The following is a 17,088-nucleotide window of genomic DNA, read 5'->3' on the forward strand; positions in this document are numbered from 1 at the left end:
TGTGTGAAGTCTGCCAAAGCACGTTGGGCCAGCATAGTGGACTATTGGCCTAACCCCTCTCATTCTGAGAGGAGACTCGAGCTCGGTGAGCCGAATATGGGTTGATAATGATTGCTTCTACCGCGAGTGTAGAATACCTATGTAGTCAAAATTATCCGGTTATCTCTATTGTCCCTATTTTAAGCCTGTAGTCATGTGGCTCGTCGATTCTTTTTCTACAAACGTCAACGCTTCGAAAATAAAAATAAATGTATGGAAATGATATTTACTATCGACAGGTTCATGCATTTTGTTAGTTTTCGAAGCGTTAGCGTTTGTAGACAGAGAATCGGCGTGCCAAGTGGTTAAGGCTCTGGTATTTCTACATAAAGAAAAGGGAGTTGGAACCAAAGATTTTATACTATTAGATATTATATACACAAGCGCGTTGAAACTGTAGTTGCTACATCTCATCCGGTCAGATGGTACATCGTTCTTCCGCGCCTTGTTCCCTTGAATATGACCACTTAACATCAAGTGTTAACTGTAGTATTTCATTATATTGGTAGAAAAACAAAATAAAACCTTTTTATATAACAAAACTGCTTTAATACTCATTTCAATCACGACTACGCACACACATCTGACATTTGTTATATTCGTTTTATTTTTTTAAATATTTAATGTTATACAGAGTGTTAAGAAAAGTCTTATTATTTATTTTTTTGTGCCTGTAAAGTATGTATAGTAAAAAAATTCACAAATCCAACATTTTTTTTTATTTGAACAATTTTGTTTAATAATTGAATAATGTTATTACTCTTTATGTTTATTTATTATATGTTTTTAAAAATAATTTATATAATTAAGAAAAATGTAAAATGAAGTAAAATTGACTTGTGCAAGAGAGCGGGTCAAGAGCTGTTGTGACGTCATCACAAATTCAAGATGGCAATTGATAAAGTTAAAGCTTCCATAAACATATTATATTCCCATATTAAAAAAAATATTGAGTTTCTTAGCACTCTGTATATAAAAAAATTACAAAAAACAAAAAAAAAGATATGAACACTTCAAAATATCATCTTAAATATTATATATCTTTTATTCTACTTCTCTCTTTGTTTGTAGAAATAATACACGAAAATATCATTGGCGTCTCCACATACTACAATATTTACACGAATTTTTGAGACGCACGTTTTCAATTTGATTATTATAACCGATTTCCAAAATGAAGCGATTCTGTGTGAATGTATTGTTTTTGGAGTTTACAACTTAAGTATCGATTTTTCATATATAGCCTCCAGTATGAACAAAATATGGGCAGTAAAATTCGATGAACGAATGACAGCGTTACGTTTTTTGTGCGCAACCTATTCTGCGCACCTTTCACTTTTCAGGCGTTCATGCTGCGGGGCAACATACAGTATTTAGACAGTCGATCTGAAAGAGTAAACACCATTCGTGCGTGGGAGCTGACACACACTTTTTTATTTCCTCATTTTCATATGCGAAGCTAGTTTTACATGACGTCAGAGGTACGGGTAAAATAAACTCGTACCTATTCCAAGTAAGCTCGCTTCCATCTCAGACTGCGTCGTCACTTAACAATTGAAAAAAAAGTCTGAAAAGAGTGTAAACATCGCCACGTGGAAACGCCATTTATTTATAATTTGTGTGATCCCATTTAATTTTGAAAAAATCAAAGAGCACCAAAATTCCTTAAATTAAAGACAAAAATATCATAATTATGGCAAAATTACACTTATTATTATCCACTTAAATCTAGATACTTATTGAAAAACAAAATTATTGGTAGTGGATAGGGTAATTGAAAATATGATTAGTAAATAAATGTATATCTATCTAGGTGGAATAACAATAATGAATGATAGGTACAGGAAAATAGAAGTTTCATTTTAATAACCATCGTAATGATGATCCTAGAGTCCGGCCGCTCAGTGATTGCATTTCTGAAAGGTCGTGATTGAACAAACATATTCAATTACAATTGCCTCGTAATTTTGTCTCATCACTACCAAGACAAACAGTTGACATAACCTTGAAACAGCGCAGTTCAGCAATCTCAGAAATCTCTGAGCGTCCGGACCTTAGGAATTAATTTTTTTAGTCTTCTTTCGAGATCTAGGACCGTCTCAATATGCATTAAGGTGTATACTAAAGCCAACCTCGGTGTGAAATTATTATCAAGAAATTAATCAAAAATAAGGTCACAAATCACTAGTCACAGTCGTTCTTAAATTAATGGATTAACAACATAGAACAATTAAATATAGTTAATATGTTTTTAATAACATTTTATAAAAAAAACCATACATAAATGTGTTTTCTACCTTAATTTTAATTTGTTTGTTGATAAACATTTCGCATCGAGTTTGGCTTTACAGAGGGGAGTTTCAAATAATAATCAAATAATACTATTTCCTCTACAAAACCCCCATAAGCAAAAAATAAAGGTTTGTTATAAAGTTAAAATAAACTATTAATACTTATACATAATATTTTTTTAATTATTTTGATATGGCAACACGTTGAGAATATTGTTATACAGTTAATATTACCAATTGAGAAATTGGAAAATTAATTAACAATAAAAATAGAGATTTCACTAGAAGAGATTTTTGGTTGAAAAAATAGAGATTCTAGGGATTTTAATATATAATCTAAAAAAATATTGTCAAATCATTTTTAAATGCCCCTGGGAATGTATGATTTCCTAAATTTTATTTAACTATATATATTTAATTATACATTTTTTTCATATTCCTTTTAATACTACTATTAAATCACTATTTCGTTTTTTTTTTTTCAAAAATGTGCAAAAAACTTATAAAAGCTATATAAAAACTCACATAGTTTTTTAACCCTAATCACTCAAGCCGTATTTTAGATCTACATGCTACTAATTGTTTTACAATTTAAAATATAACCTTCATATGTGACAAACAAAAACTATTGTATTATGAGTGTATGAAGGAAACCAGTCTTTCAAGTGAAACAATTAAGTTATACGAGTGAATGGCCAGAACTAGATACAAAAATTAGTTATTATAAAGACTAAAGAATGTCATTGTATATTTAAGTTTAATAATTCTAGTTTAAAGAGTTTTAGAGAGAAAACATCCAGTCTTCAAAGATATAAATATAAAATCTAGATATAGAAGTGAATAACTAGAAATTCTCGTAGTTTAAAAAGTTAACCGCGAGTGTGCTATTTTAATGAAAATTAAAAAAAAAAACATTTTTTATAATCATGTGACGTCATCCTTCATTAAGAGTGTATTAAAATAACTCTTAAAACTAGTTATTTTAATACACTCCTAATGAAGAATGACGTCACGTCAAAAATACATTTTTATAATCATGTGACGTCATACTTCATTGAGAGTGTATTAAAATAACTTATTAGTTAGTTATTTTAATACACTCTTAGTGACGCATGACGTCACATGATTATAAAATGTTTTTTTTATATATGACGTAAGTTCTTTAGTTATGATACAAAATCTAGTTTATATAGAGTGCATAACAGGAACTTGTCATAATCAAACTAGAGTGAGATTTGCGAGAAATCCTATTATTAAATTGGCGAAGAATTAAAGATATAAATGTAAGCTGATACTAATGAATAGTGTGCGAGTATTCAGTGACAAGATCTTACTATACAGTGAGTGTTAAGAATTAGATTTACTGCACGTAAACCAACAATTAGTAGCATATAATTTAAACAGTGACTTCCTTACAAAATAGTTATTATTGCATTTTTATTATTAAAAAACATTAACCAAATCATATCACATTAATTTGTTATGGCTTTATCTACTATTTTTATTTTAGTACATGATTCTTGGGAAGGAATCAAATAATGTTTACATTGTCTGAAATACAGAGGATTCGACGCATCCTGACTTTTCAAAATGCCTCGTAATCATTTTATAAGCTGCTATTTCACTAACTTTATCTTTTCTTTTTTGTTTTGATATATTTTGGTAAATGTTTATTCACATATTACAAAATTATTATTCATATAGAGTAAAGACAAGCCATTTACAGGTGAAAAATACAAAAAACAAAATTTTCCAAAATGTACTATTAATATTGTGTGCGTGTGGTACTCTGTAGCTTATTTTGAACGAATGCCATCTATTGGTGAGATATTACACTATTATTATGTTTATTAAATATACTTTAGGTACTTGTATCGTCTGCTTAGTCGAAAGACTTGGTAACTGACATTTTAACGTAAAGTTTGCAGTAGCTACGATTAGATATTTATGTTATTTTGCGCTAAGTCAACTGTGTGAGTTTTAAATAATTCATCTCTCTTTCTACAGGATCGTGTTAGACAGAGAAATAGGGACGAATTCCGGATTTACACTGTTAATTTATAAAAAATATCATTAGAGCATCCATAGAAAATATTGACTAGACTTTAGTATCAAATATTGCATTGTCTTATTTAAATTTATACCAAAAAAATATTCAATGTCCATCATGGGATTTTTTAATTTTTTTTCTTTCAATTGAGCGAAAAATGTGTACTAATAGTAACCCAAACACATTTGAATAATGTCGAATCCGTTTATGAATTCCGGAATATGATTATTGACATCTTTAGCGACATATGCAGACATAGATATGCAGATTTTTAAAAAACACGAAAAACAGTTATAGAAAAAGGTGGCTTTATCTCTCAGTATAATATGTGATGTCAGTTACCGGGTTTTAGCGCCGCAGTCTATCGATGAATGTCAAACTACATGAAACTGAAGTCTACCGGTGCGCGTCGAACTGTTTGACGATGTCGGGGATGGCGTTGGGCTCCACCGGCACCCTCTCGAGCAGCTCCTTTAGACTCTTGACGTATGTCAGCTTTCGGAAAAATTTAGAGCTGAAAATTAAAAAAAGCAATGAGACGAATATTTTAGCATATCATGGATTCACAGTACGGATGTCGGGTCCAAAATTTGTCAGAGAAATAACTCGGAGCACTCGTTAGCAATCCCATACGTTCGTTTCGTGAGACGAATATATTCCATGGATTCACCGTGCGGGTGCCGGGTCCATCGCTTGGTAGAGAGAAGAACTGCGAGCAGAGTCCCGGACTTGTGACTACTGGATGTAGGGTTAAGGAATTCCTTGACGACCGATCAACACTCCCCTTCTCTGCTCGTGTTGTTCTCCCTACCTATCCAAATTTGGTAAGATCTTATTAGAGCAGCTTTGGATACTCGTTCTAATATAGAACTAGCTGCACTTCTAGAGAGGTCAAGGTCTTTAAGCAAGTTATAGGAGATTTTACTGGTAATCCTCTCGCACCTACTAAATAATCTAAATATGCCACCGAAGTAATTCCCAAATGAGGTTTTAATAAAAGTGGATAGCTCTTACCTAACGAATGGCTTGGTGATGAGGACGAACGACTTCAACCAGAAGGTGGGGTGCACCAGGTACAAGTGTTTTAGACTTTTCCTTAATCTGCAATCATTGTTTCAAGGTTAACAATATGCTGGATAAGCCCAACTAGTTACCCAATACCCCTTCCCTAAAGAACCTAAGCCTAGTGCATTATAACAGGGCCTCCAAGTACCTCCGGGGCCAGGGCTTCCAAGGACATGATGCAGCTTTACAAGCAGTTTTAAAAGTTTTAAGTATGCAGGTTTTTGCACACTTGAGACTTTTAAAACTGCTTGTTTTATTAATTCTTTATGTGTATTCCAATCCGCATTAGGCCAGCGTGCTGGATTATTAGTCTACCCCCAGGGGTCTACTGGAAGACTCGGCGGGGGTCTACGTTAACGTGACATAAAAATGGGAGTTCACGATTCGTAAGCGGGGGTCAACAAAATTTTATCTGGTTTCATAGCGAATGAGGAGTTTGCTAAATAAAATAATTTGTGAATTGATTCCTCCTTGCACGTAGATATCAAAAACTAATCTGGCTGAAATAACTTTTCCCTGGACAATTTTACTCTTTGTCATTCACTTACAACACAATCAATTAATTAATCAATTCTTACTATTTTTTAACTGTTATTTCGTGGTGGCTGCTGAATCAGCTGCAACGAAATTTTCCATAGGTGAATCTAATCACATTTTTGTCGAATTCTGTATAGTAACTTAGCAGGGGTCCACCGGATTACAAATTTATTTTCAATTCAATTAGGATTCAATCAGAAAGTGGTCTATGAACAAAATAAAAGTTTAGGAACATCTGCTACCTCTCATTTTGCAGTGCTCAACAGAATGTGGGTTGCTAACTCAGACCAATTATAGAAGGACCTGTATCGCACTCATAGTCACGAACAAAATTGTCTGTTATTTTCTGAAGAAAATGAGCTTAGATTTGGTATATATTTTATACTAAATTAGAAATTTTTGCCCATTTTTACACCATTCGATTAAAAACAAAGGTGTTTATACGGAGCTCTTTAACCGACGAACACAATTACAACTATAAAACATCGATACTACAGAGACAGTTTTTATAATCGCATTAGATCGTTGATCATATACTTTGACAGAAAAGTAAAATCTAGCAAGGCAGGTCCTATACAATAATTGGTCTGAGGTTGCTAATGATGACAACAGAAGAGACCTCCGGCAGGGCTCCTGTGAGGGCTCACCTCCTGTCGACGAGCTTGTAGCACTCGTGCAGCCAGGCGAAGGAGGGCAGGCGGCGCCGGCCCGCGCTGCCGTGCAGGTACACCAGCACGTACTCGTCCGTCACCAGCCGCTCCAGGCTCCACATCACGTACCTGTACCAGACATGTTCTTTCTTATTCTTTACCAGCTAGCCCTTGACTACAACCTCACCTGATGGTAAGTAAAGATGCAATCTATACTACAGCCTTTCTTGATGAGTACTGTTTACCAACAAACAAATTAAAAATATGGGTATAAGTCATTTCACACTTAATAATAATTATAGTTAACTTGTTCATAAATTAATGAAAATAAATTTGATTAATAAACAACAATTAAATATGGTTAATATATTTTATATAATATTTTATAAGCAAACCATACATAATTGAAAATAAATAAGTTATGAAATAAAATGTGTTTTCTACCTTCATTTCTAATTTCTTTGTTAGTAGTTTTTCTGTAGTATAGATGGAAGCGAGCTATATCGCTTAGCGGTACATCTTTTCCTGTGGTAACTAGCCACGTCTATATATGAATAATGTATGGAGCTTTTAATAGAAAACAAGAGATCATGTGGCTCTTTAAATCCTTAGTCGAGGGTGTTAAATGTCCAGTAACGCCGAAAAAAGCATGTTAATCACATCAAAATGTGGCTTGACAAAAGCCTAAACCCAAAATGCGCCCAACCTGATGGAGGCATGCCTACAAAAGTGGTACCTGAGCCATCAGAAAAGCAGAAAAAGAGTTTTGGTGTCAGGGTCCCACTCCATCATATAAAATTGGCAACTACTATATATAGGGAGGCAATAGAAGTGGAAAACTGAAAGTGCCTTGCTATAGAAATTTGCGATGCCTAAAAGGTTTCCAGTGAAGCAGTTGTGGTCATAGCAGGTCCAATCGCAACAGCCCAAATGGTCAAGGTACAGATCAAGAAGTAAAGGAAACAAAGAGCGGCCTAGTGGAAGTGCGAATGGTCTGAAGCAGGGAAAATTAATTGTGAATTCACTCCCTGACCTAAAATAGAGGCAAGATAATATGGAGATGTGGACTCTTGGCTGACACACTGAGTGTGTGTCATCCAAGGCAGTCGCGAGTTAAACATATACCTCTTTCCCATTGAAAAAGCATCAAATGAAAAGAGAGCTACTTTTAGAGAAGTTTAAGGGTGAGGTAGAGGATTGCTTGAGCATGTTCTCCCATTGTCAAGATACATAGACACGGGAACCAAGTGTTTTGGTCATCCCTGACTAAAAGAGCACGAAAAATGGAACTGAGCATGAGACCCTCTGCATCGTTGGAAAGTGTTTGACAGGCGCTTGCCGCCCGCACGCCTCGCTCCACTATGTCGTTCCCATAATCCCCTGAACCGTGCCAGTGAGGACTCGTCCTATGATTTGCCTATATACTCGTATATGAGACATGATAATTATGAGTCATTCTTTTAAGTGGATACAACGTTATGATGAATGTTTTAGAGCGCCACTCACAGGAACAAGTTGTCCATGACGTATTTGTAGTCGGGGCGCGCGTTGTCGGGCAGGTGGCAGGCGCTGAACACGATGAGCGCCGCGCCGTCCGCCGAGTACCCGCCGTGCGACACCACGCGCTTGAACGGCTCGATCACCTGCGCCGACCAACGGGGGCGTCAGAAGAGGAATTAAAGAGCCAAACACGATTATTGAATGGGAACCAGGTCTGACAATTCCCAAAAAGAATGTCACCAATAAACCCTCGAGTAGCAGAGAATAACCTTGATGAATAAAATCCCGAACTTGTGGCCGTTGTATGTAGGGTTAAATAGAATTAAAACTAGTTAACACTCACCTTCTCCACTCAAGTCATTCTTCCTGCCTATTCCAAAATATTCTATGAAGGATTATCCAACAAAAGGTGTGGACGGATCGAACGTCACGACAAGACAATATCTGTAGTATGTGGGAGTCAGTAAACTATCTGTAGTATGTGGGAGTCAACAAACTGTCTATAGTATATGGGAGTAAACTATTTCATAGATCTATTTTAGTTGAATCTTTTACCTTCATATCGCAGGTGACGCGACCGCCGCCATTTTGCATCGCCACCGTCAACCACGAGCGCTCGTCCCTGAACTCATCCGCTGCGGAGTACTCGGGGATGGGATCACTGCACTCACTCATTGTGTTAGTAGATTTCGAGCTGAAACGATGAAAACAACGTTGTATAATCAGTATTGTAAAACGCAAGAGTATATAATAATCCTAATATAGTATAAAGGATTACATACATGATGAGAAGGCTTGGGAGTGAATTCCTGTATATAACTGGGTAGTTGGTTCCAAGTTAAACTCTAAGTCAGAAAACCAGCATTGGTGCAAAAACCCCTCTTTCATTTATAAATAGCAGTATAGTAAATAAATAAAATGACATTGAGCCTGTGTCATTGCCACATTAGTGTAATTGATCATAAATAAAATAGTTTAGGGCTTGGAGAACATGTCCGGCAGCAGAGGTACTTTTAAACCTACACCCAAATTCACAAGTCCTGGAACCTGCTTGAGTTGTTTCCTCTAACACAAGAGTACCATAACCTGATGGTACTATTTTATCGCCACTACCCGCTGCTTGATACTCACTGTTTGGTATTGTCGTCTTCGCTGTGCGGCTCAGGCACGGAGAGCAACGGAGGCGGCTCGTCCTCGGACTCCATGGAGCAGCCGCTCAAGCTCTCCAAGCTACAGCAATCGTCGTCATCATCCGGAGGCTGGAACACATCAACATTCATCATTAGCAACGTTACATTAAAAACATAAACGTACCCACAAAACTAAAAAACTAGTGGGAGGCTTTGGCCGTGGCTATTTACCACCCTACCGACAAAGATGTACCGCCAAGCGATTTAGCGTTTCGGTACGATGTCGTGTAGAAACAGAAAGGGGTGTGGATTTTCATCCTCCTCCTCAAGTAAGCCTGCTTCCATCTTAGGTTGCATCATCATCAGGTGATGTAGTAGTCAAGGGCCAACTTGTAAAAAATTAAAAAAGAAGCTAACAAAGCGAAAAATAATCTTCTAATATTTTGTACCTACTGATCATTTTGAAGGCGGTGCCATGCCTGTGTGGTGTTGATTTAAGTCGTTACCTACTGAAAAAACTTAAAGAAAAATGATGTATGTGTATTCATACATCAAAACAAAACACACGCATCGAATTCACCATTAAATATAAGGCAGTTTTCATAACCGCCAAAAAACTGTTTGTTATTGTTGGGTCAGCAAAATAATGAAAAATGGCTAGTACAGAATTTTAGACTAAAAGTAATTTTAATAAGTTAATTGTCTTTTCATGAAATGCCGGCACTTTATGGTGATAATTAGTGGGCGAAGTAGTGGATTGTGCAACAATGTATGGCACACACAGGGCTGACATTTGTTTTTCGAATAAAAATTCATATTTTATTATACAAACTCGTAATCTGGCTAAAATTCGTTTTTCACAATCCCTGCGGGATTAAAGTTTATTTTTTGGGAAAAATTTTGGGATAAAAGTAGCCTATTGCTCCATAACCTCCTGTATATTCCGGTGAAAGTCTTATTAAATTATTTCAGCCATTCCAGAGATTAGCCCGAACAAACAGAAAGACAGACATACAGACATTTTTTTAAAAAACTTAAAAAAACACGGTTATTTTAAAATCACAACACAACAGATACTTCAAATTTATATAAATGTATTGATTTTCTGGATATTGCGAAATAATGTTAACTTTTAGTTTTTATAAAAATACTGGTCTGGTCATCACAGCTCTTAAATTCAAGTTCACACATTTATTACTGGACGGCCGAAGGGGTTTATGTTCTGAGCAGTATGTATGTCTAATTCATTTGGTCAATCCCATGGTCGACCCCGTTTTAGGCAGTTAATATACGACATTAAACGTAACGCAGGAAGTCGCTGGTTGCAGACAGCAGTGGCATAATATTATGACATAATATATGGTGTTATTGGAATAGTAATAAAAAAAAATCTCTATGGCGTGGCAGCCCTAGGCGCGCTACTGGTAGCAGGTCGCACAGCTATTGTGACGCAACATATGGGAACACGCACGAGGTGTCGCACATTTTTTGCATTATTACCCACTTTGTTATATTTGAGAACGTAATTAGTATCTAAAGAAACGGAGCGCGAGAATGTTATCATTAAGAAGCTCGCGATTGTTTCAGTTCACTAGATATACGAATACAATGAGAAAGATCGACCAATAACGACGGAATTGACATTATCGATTTTGGTGGGACGAAATAGCGATATTTTGAACTATGTCGCTGTTCGTTGGTCGATAATACGTGTCATAGTCACAGATATGTCGTGACATCCTACGCGAAGTATCATATACCCGTCTTCAAATCTTGCAATCTACAATCTACCCCAACGTAAATTAAGTCGGAAATAGTTTATAGGTTCTATACTAATATTATAAAGAGGTAAGGTTTGTGGTATTGTATTGTAGGGGGTAATATTTTTTTTTTTTTTTTTTTTTTATTATATACTAGCGGACGCCCGCGACTTCGTCCGCGTAAATTTCGATGTCAACTTTACTACTACCCCTACCCTATCCTACCCCTACCCTACCACTACCCCAACCCTACCCTACCCAACCCCTACATCTACCCTACCCCTACCCCAAACCTACCCCTACCTTACCTACACCCTACCACCATCCTACCCCTACCCTCCCCGTACCCTATCCCTTTCCTACCCCTATCCCACCCGTACTCCTATCTCACGCCTATCCTACCCTTACCCTACCACTTCCCTATCCTACCCGTACCTCTACCCTACCACTACCCTAAACCCGGCCCTAAACCTACCCTACCCCTACGCTTCCCTACCCGTACCCTACCCTACCCTGTAACTTCTCTATCTTACTCCTACCCCTAGCAAAATCGGTCCAGTCCTTCGAGAGTGGTGGTATGACCAAGAGAAATAGAGACTTCTATGCTAATAATATAAAGAGGTAAAGTTTGTGTGGTTGTAAGAGGTAATCTCTGGATCTACTGGACCGATTTGGAAAATTGTTTTACCAATAGAAAGCTACGTTATTTGCGAGTGTCATAGGCTATGTTTGATCCCCATATTCACACGGGAACGGGAACTACGTAAATGAAAGCGCCGGGCGTCATATAGCGGAATTTCTGCGTCTTTTAGAAATTTTGTATTATCTCCGAAACTATTAAAGTAATTAACATACTGTAAAAGGCAAATCTTATCTCCATAATATCCTTGTGATTATTAAATAATTTATTTTAATAAGGATTAAAGTTTAGTTGTATAAATAATGACGTATATAAAATTAATAATTTTTAAAACACAAAAGGTACTATATCTGCTAATATATAGAAGATAGATATATGGTGTCGCGGACTTTTTTGTAGAACTTTTAAAGATACATAAAGTCTCCATACATTAAATTCAATTTTACACAATAGTTAAGGCAGCGCATGCGAATAAGTCTGTTTAAGAGGATTTTCAGTCCGACCTGTATGACAAAAACTGTGATAACTCGGCTAATATATATGATACCAATATAAAATATAGCCTATAGCACTCCCCGATAATGTAGCATTCTACTGGTGAAAGAATTTTTAAAATCGGACCAGTAGTTCCGAAGATTACCCCATTTAAAAAATGTGACAAACTTACAAACTTACAAACTTTACCTCTTTATAATATTAGTATAGAGTATAGAAGTATAGAAGTATAGATATAGATAATTGGATCCACTGACCGATTTTGGTCATTCTTTTACCACTAGAAAACCAAGTTATTTGTGAGTGTCACAGGCTAATGTCTTTTATCCCCATATTCTCACGGACACGGGATCTACGATAGTAAATATAAATATATAATAATAGGCAGGATTTTATTCCGGTACCCTAACCAAGGCTTGAGTTGTTTCAATGTTTTTTTAATATTCTTTGATCGCCTCAGTTCTATCTTTCGTTGATCATTTTAGAACTTGTAGACATAATCTTTCCCTATTACTGAAAAATAACGGCTAAATCTCACAAGATTTTGTCCTAATCTATAGTTATACTAGTTTCTAATCCATACGGAGTTCTTCTACATGCGTTACGACATAAATCAAAACCAGTTTGGTTTTCTATTTCTACAATAACAATACAATCTTCAATACAGACTCGATTTCTACTCTTTCATTGTATAGTACAACAGATGGTAATTAATTCAAAGGTCAAATCAAAAGGTTATTTTTGCACAAGAAACCGGTTACATTTCGACTGCAGTGTGCGGTGATGTAATTTTACGAATAATTGGGGATTTTTTGCTATCGGAAACTCATGTACGTAGAATTCCGTGCAGGTATTTACCGAGTACATCATTCGACTGCGATTTGTCGACAATGTGGTTGTAATGGCAGAGATTCTGGTTGACATTAGCACCATGCACCGCAGTCTCTCAATAGGTTAGCCTTAAATTAATGAGTGTATGAAACAAATGTAAACTCATGTACCGCTTCACCCAGTTAATTCTTGAGGAATCTGGGCTTGAATTGTAGGTGGTGTGATCCCCTCCCCACTGGGTAGATCTAAGACATCAACTGAATTACAAAGAGCCTGGATGCTGGTGGCTCATGCCACCATGGACGGCTATGCCCAGCTGTGGACGATAATGATGTTGGCTGATAATGATGAATGGTATAAACCAGAGTTACCCAAACTTTTTTGTGTCGTAGACCTCTTGTCATGTTTTTCCGTGTTGGGTAGACCCCCTACTTATTTGATATTGATTTTCTGTATTCTACAACTTACACAATTTTATAAACTAATTTATATATATTATAAAAAAATTTATAATATATATAAATTTTTTACTTCATTAAAAATTACTTTTAAAATAATGTATATGTTTTGATATTCTATGATAATATGATGTGAAAAATAGGTACTATCAATGTATGTGTTATGATCCACTATCTTGGAAAACATTTTCATTTAATGGACCCCCAAATTTCTTTTCGCTGACATAGACACCTTGCAGTTTGTCGTAGATATATGCCATATAGACCACTTTAAATTTTTTCTTTAAATGGATATAGAGTGTATAGAGCTCACTCACGAGCAGCACTTTTCTCCTGGGCGGCGTGGTGCGGTGCGCGGTGTGGCGCAGCGCCACGGAGCCGGTGTAGGGGTCCAGCAGCGCCTGGTACAGGGACTTGTCCTCCTGCGTCGACGACGACACCACGTCCGGAGACCCCAGCTCCTGCAGAACACTTCCTTTAGACTGATTTCATAAATTGAGGAAATTCAATGTCCTCGTTATCTATTTTTTTAATCTATGTTATCTCATAACTCTGTAATTTATTAACTGGTCCTGTATTTGTTTTAATTTGTATATGTATACTTTCAGATTGGTTAGTAAATTTTTCCCATAAATTGGTTCAGTAGATTGGTTTAAAGCCAGAATCAGTTATTCTGATGAATAACTATGACAGCAAAGCAAAATTGCGTCGTTTTACTTTCACATTAAAGTGAAGTCTTACTGTGAAAATGTAATTTAAATTTCACCACTAACTAGATCAGCTGATACATTTAAACTGCATTACTGTGTGAAAAATTTTAATACCTAGTAGTGTTGACTCCACACAAGTATTTTCAATACATAAATCAATAAATATTTTATTCTTTGATGGACTTCTATATAGTATTTCTAAATTGCTCTAAAGGTATACTCACATTACTGGTACCAATGTTGCTGGACATTTCTATCGGCAGTTGGAAGTTAGGGGCAGTGCGGACGTGCGCTGGAGATTCACACCACTCTACTGCCTGCACACACAGATATAATCAGCTTAGGAAGTACAGATACACATTATGAACCCATATTCTGCTCACTGTTGAGAATGAGTCCCCTTTCAGAATAAAACAGGTTAGGTTAGTTAGTCTTCTCGGACCAAGGCACGTTTGGTACCCTCGTAATTTTAATTTTAAGTTTTCGACTATTATTACCACCATTAGATTAAATTTTATTATGACATAAACCTAACATTTCAAAAGTGCTTGTAAGTTTTGAATTTGAATTTGATTTTAATAGTCCACAGTGCAGTGCAAAAAAATTACAGACAAATTCAACTTTATTTCAAAAAAGTATTTAGTAGATCATGGATTATTTGTTGAGACTTATAGGGAACTAGCAGACACCCGCAACTTCGTCACAAATATTTTTAGCAGACATCTACTATACAGATTATTGTCATGTGGAACAAACAATTATTACACAGCACACCAATAGATCGACTAGCACTATATCAGGTCTATTGGCAACAATATACCTGTCATTGATAAAATTGTTCCCAAAATCCCAAAATCTCAGAACCAATAAGGGCATTCAAGAGCGAGGATTATCTTGGCTACTTGATTATGTCCATGCAAGGATTCACTATTAGCAAGGTGAGAACACCCGGATACAATATGCCTGAGGAATTGAGACACTCAACAGCTGTCTACAGTGCCATCTTTCATAATAATTACGTTTCCAAAATATGTTGTTACAAAATATATCATAGCAAAACTTACAGAATGAAATTCTTCTTGCTCTGAAACATCTAAATATAACTTTTGACTAGAAATCATCTTCTTATCCTCAATGTTTATGGCACTTCCACTTCTATTTGTTTCTGGTGTTAAGTTCAAATTCCCTTTCGAGTTTAACACTTTAGGAGTATCTAATGCTGTCCACTTGAGTGACGGAGAGGCGGCAATCTTCCTTCTAACTCTTGCCACATCCGGAGGAACATTTAAAGACTGGCTTAAAATCTGACTGTCTGCTGTCACAAAATTATCTGTGAAATACAAGTTATTCTTTGAAGTGTTGCGCTGAGGTGAATAAAAACCATATCCATTTGTTGTTCCTCTGTCGTCCTCTATGCTGGATAAACTCAAGTCCTTCTCTTCATCAATCTTAGATATTTTTTTGGGGATCACGTCTGGTATATTACCCTCAGGGCTCGATAACCCCATCAGTGGGTGGTCTGTGGTTGATGTCAATGTGGAACTAAATCTTGGGGGTGAGATGCCAAAATTTTTGGATCGGTTATCTGGAGAATTTAACGCTAAAGCTGACATTTGTGATAGAAAACTGTCACTTAATTCTGATTTATTGTTGTCTGTTTTCTCAGGTTCTGACAGTCTCAGTACATTTGGGTTTTGGAGTCTCAGAACTTCAGTTTCCCGTTCTTCAGAGTCTGATAGTATGGAGTTGGGGGTGTTTTGTGTTGAATGCAAGGACTCTGAACCAGTGTCCATCTTCTCGTCTGAGGATGGGGAGCTGAGAAGGTCGTCGTCGCTGATCGGCAATCGCGGTATTTGGAAGCTGGTGAACAAAAATACTAATTTATATAAACACAAATAGGGTTTCAGTTTTTGCAGTTTTAAGAAATTTATTTAAAAATATTACCAAATATTTACTGACAGTATTAACAGTTTCCTTCCTTATCTACAGCGGGAAACTAAATTTAGGTAATTTTCACATTGATTTTAGGTAAATATATATTTAAAATATGTATATTTTTTAACATGTGGTCAGTAATGTCTAGTGTAATATAACTTTAAACATAAATAGATAAATAATAAGTACGTATAATAAATTTACTGTCATGGCATACTAAAGTATATCTAAATTAGTTTATTACGTACTATTTGATTTTTCGTATGTTGTGGTGTACAAATAAAGTATAAATAAATAATGTTAATCCCGTAAAAAACAAGTAAACGATTTGTTTTCAAAAAAGAGGGTGGATGAAAAATCTATACTGATACAGCGTCGTAATTTAAAATCTGAAACAGTGAGTAGGTATATTGTTTGAATTCACGTTGAAATAATACTATAAACTTACGAAACTGCACTTTTGCACAATATTCGTGACTTTAATTATTTAAATGCCAGCGAAAATATGTAAACAAATGTTTGTGTGGGAACTTACTTCATTGGTAGTCGCTTTTGTGATCCAGAATCATAGAAATGTGCACTTATTCACAATACACTTTTATACTTGGTACTAAATAACATACTATACAAACGAACGTAAAAATGAAATTATTTCCAACAATTTCATGTAAAACACAGAATTTCACTCACTCCGCGAATTCGATATTTGATTTTTGACACAAAAAACGTCAAATTCAATGGAGATTTTTGACGTTCGACGCTGACGGTGACACTGACGGATCACGAATGACGGAAGGTTGACAGAAAAACTATTTGATCCACAGACCACAAATGAAGGATTTGATCAACCACAGCAACCAGCAACTGACATTATAGAGACACGACTATGAATACGTTCAAAATAAAAGAAAAAGTTATTTCCTCTTTTACATGAAAATAAACCTCGAAGGAATTAAAAGAACGGATTGATTTGAATAATATCTATACTTTTTAAAAA

At 35.8% G+C, this 17,088-nt stretch overlaps 1 protein-coding gene across 1 annotated transcript; it reads right to left on the minus strand.

The window, feature by feature from the left end:
- Positions 1–565: 565 nt before the first annotated feature.
- On the minus strand, positions 566–16,879 carry LOC112043864 (uncharacterized). The gene is made up of 10 exons (XM_024079517.2): positions 16,627–16,879; positions 15,221–16,016; positions 14,381–14,473; positions 13,764–13,907; positions 9,264–9,391; positions 8,688–8,826; positions 8,139–8,275; positions 6,630–6,761; positions 5,395–5,481; positions 566–4,894 (listed from the first exon to the last, which is right to left on the minus strand). Exons 1-10 carry the CDS (start codon positions 16,629–16,631, stop codon positions 4,777–4,779), a joined length of 1,779 nt encoding a protein of 592 aa, XP_023935285.1. The 5' UTR covers positions 16,632–16,879; the 3' UTR covers positions 566–4,776.
- Between the last annotated feature and the right edge of the window lie 209 nt (positions 16,880–17,088).

The sequence above is a fragment of the Bicyclus anynana genome, chromosome 18 (genome assembly GCF_947172395.1).
Source record: "Bicyclus anynana chromosome 18, ilBicAnyn1.1, whole genome shotgun sequence".
Taxonomy (NCBI): Eukaryota; Metazoa; Arthropoda; class Insecta; order Lepidoptera; family Nymphalidae; genus Bicyclus; species Bicyclus anynana.

What these genes read in the sequence shown, in the direction of transcription:
- LOC112043864 (XM_024079517.2), bottom strand. An exon ending in CCAGGAGAAAAGTGCTGCTC is followed by an intron (nt 9,392 to 13,763) that starts GTGAGTGAGCTC and finishes GATGTGTTCCAG; the next exon opens with CCTCCGGATGATGACGACGA. An exon ending in TACAAGCTCGTCGACAGGAG is followed by an intron (nt 5,482 to 6,629) that starts GTGAGCCCTCAC and finishes CAATGATTGCAG; the next exon opens with ATTAAGGAAAAGTCTAAAAC.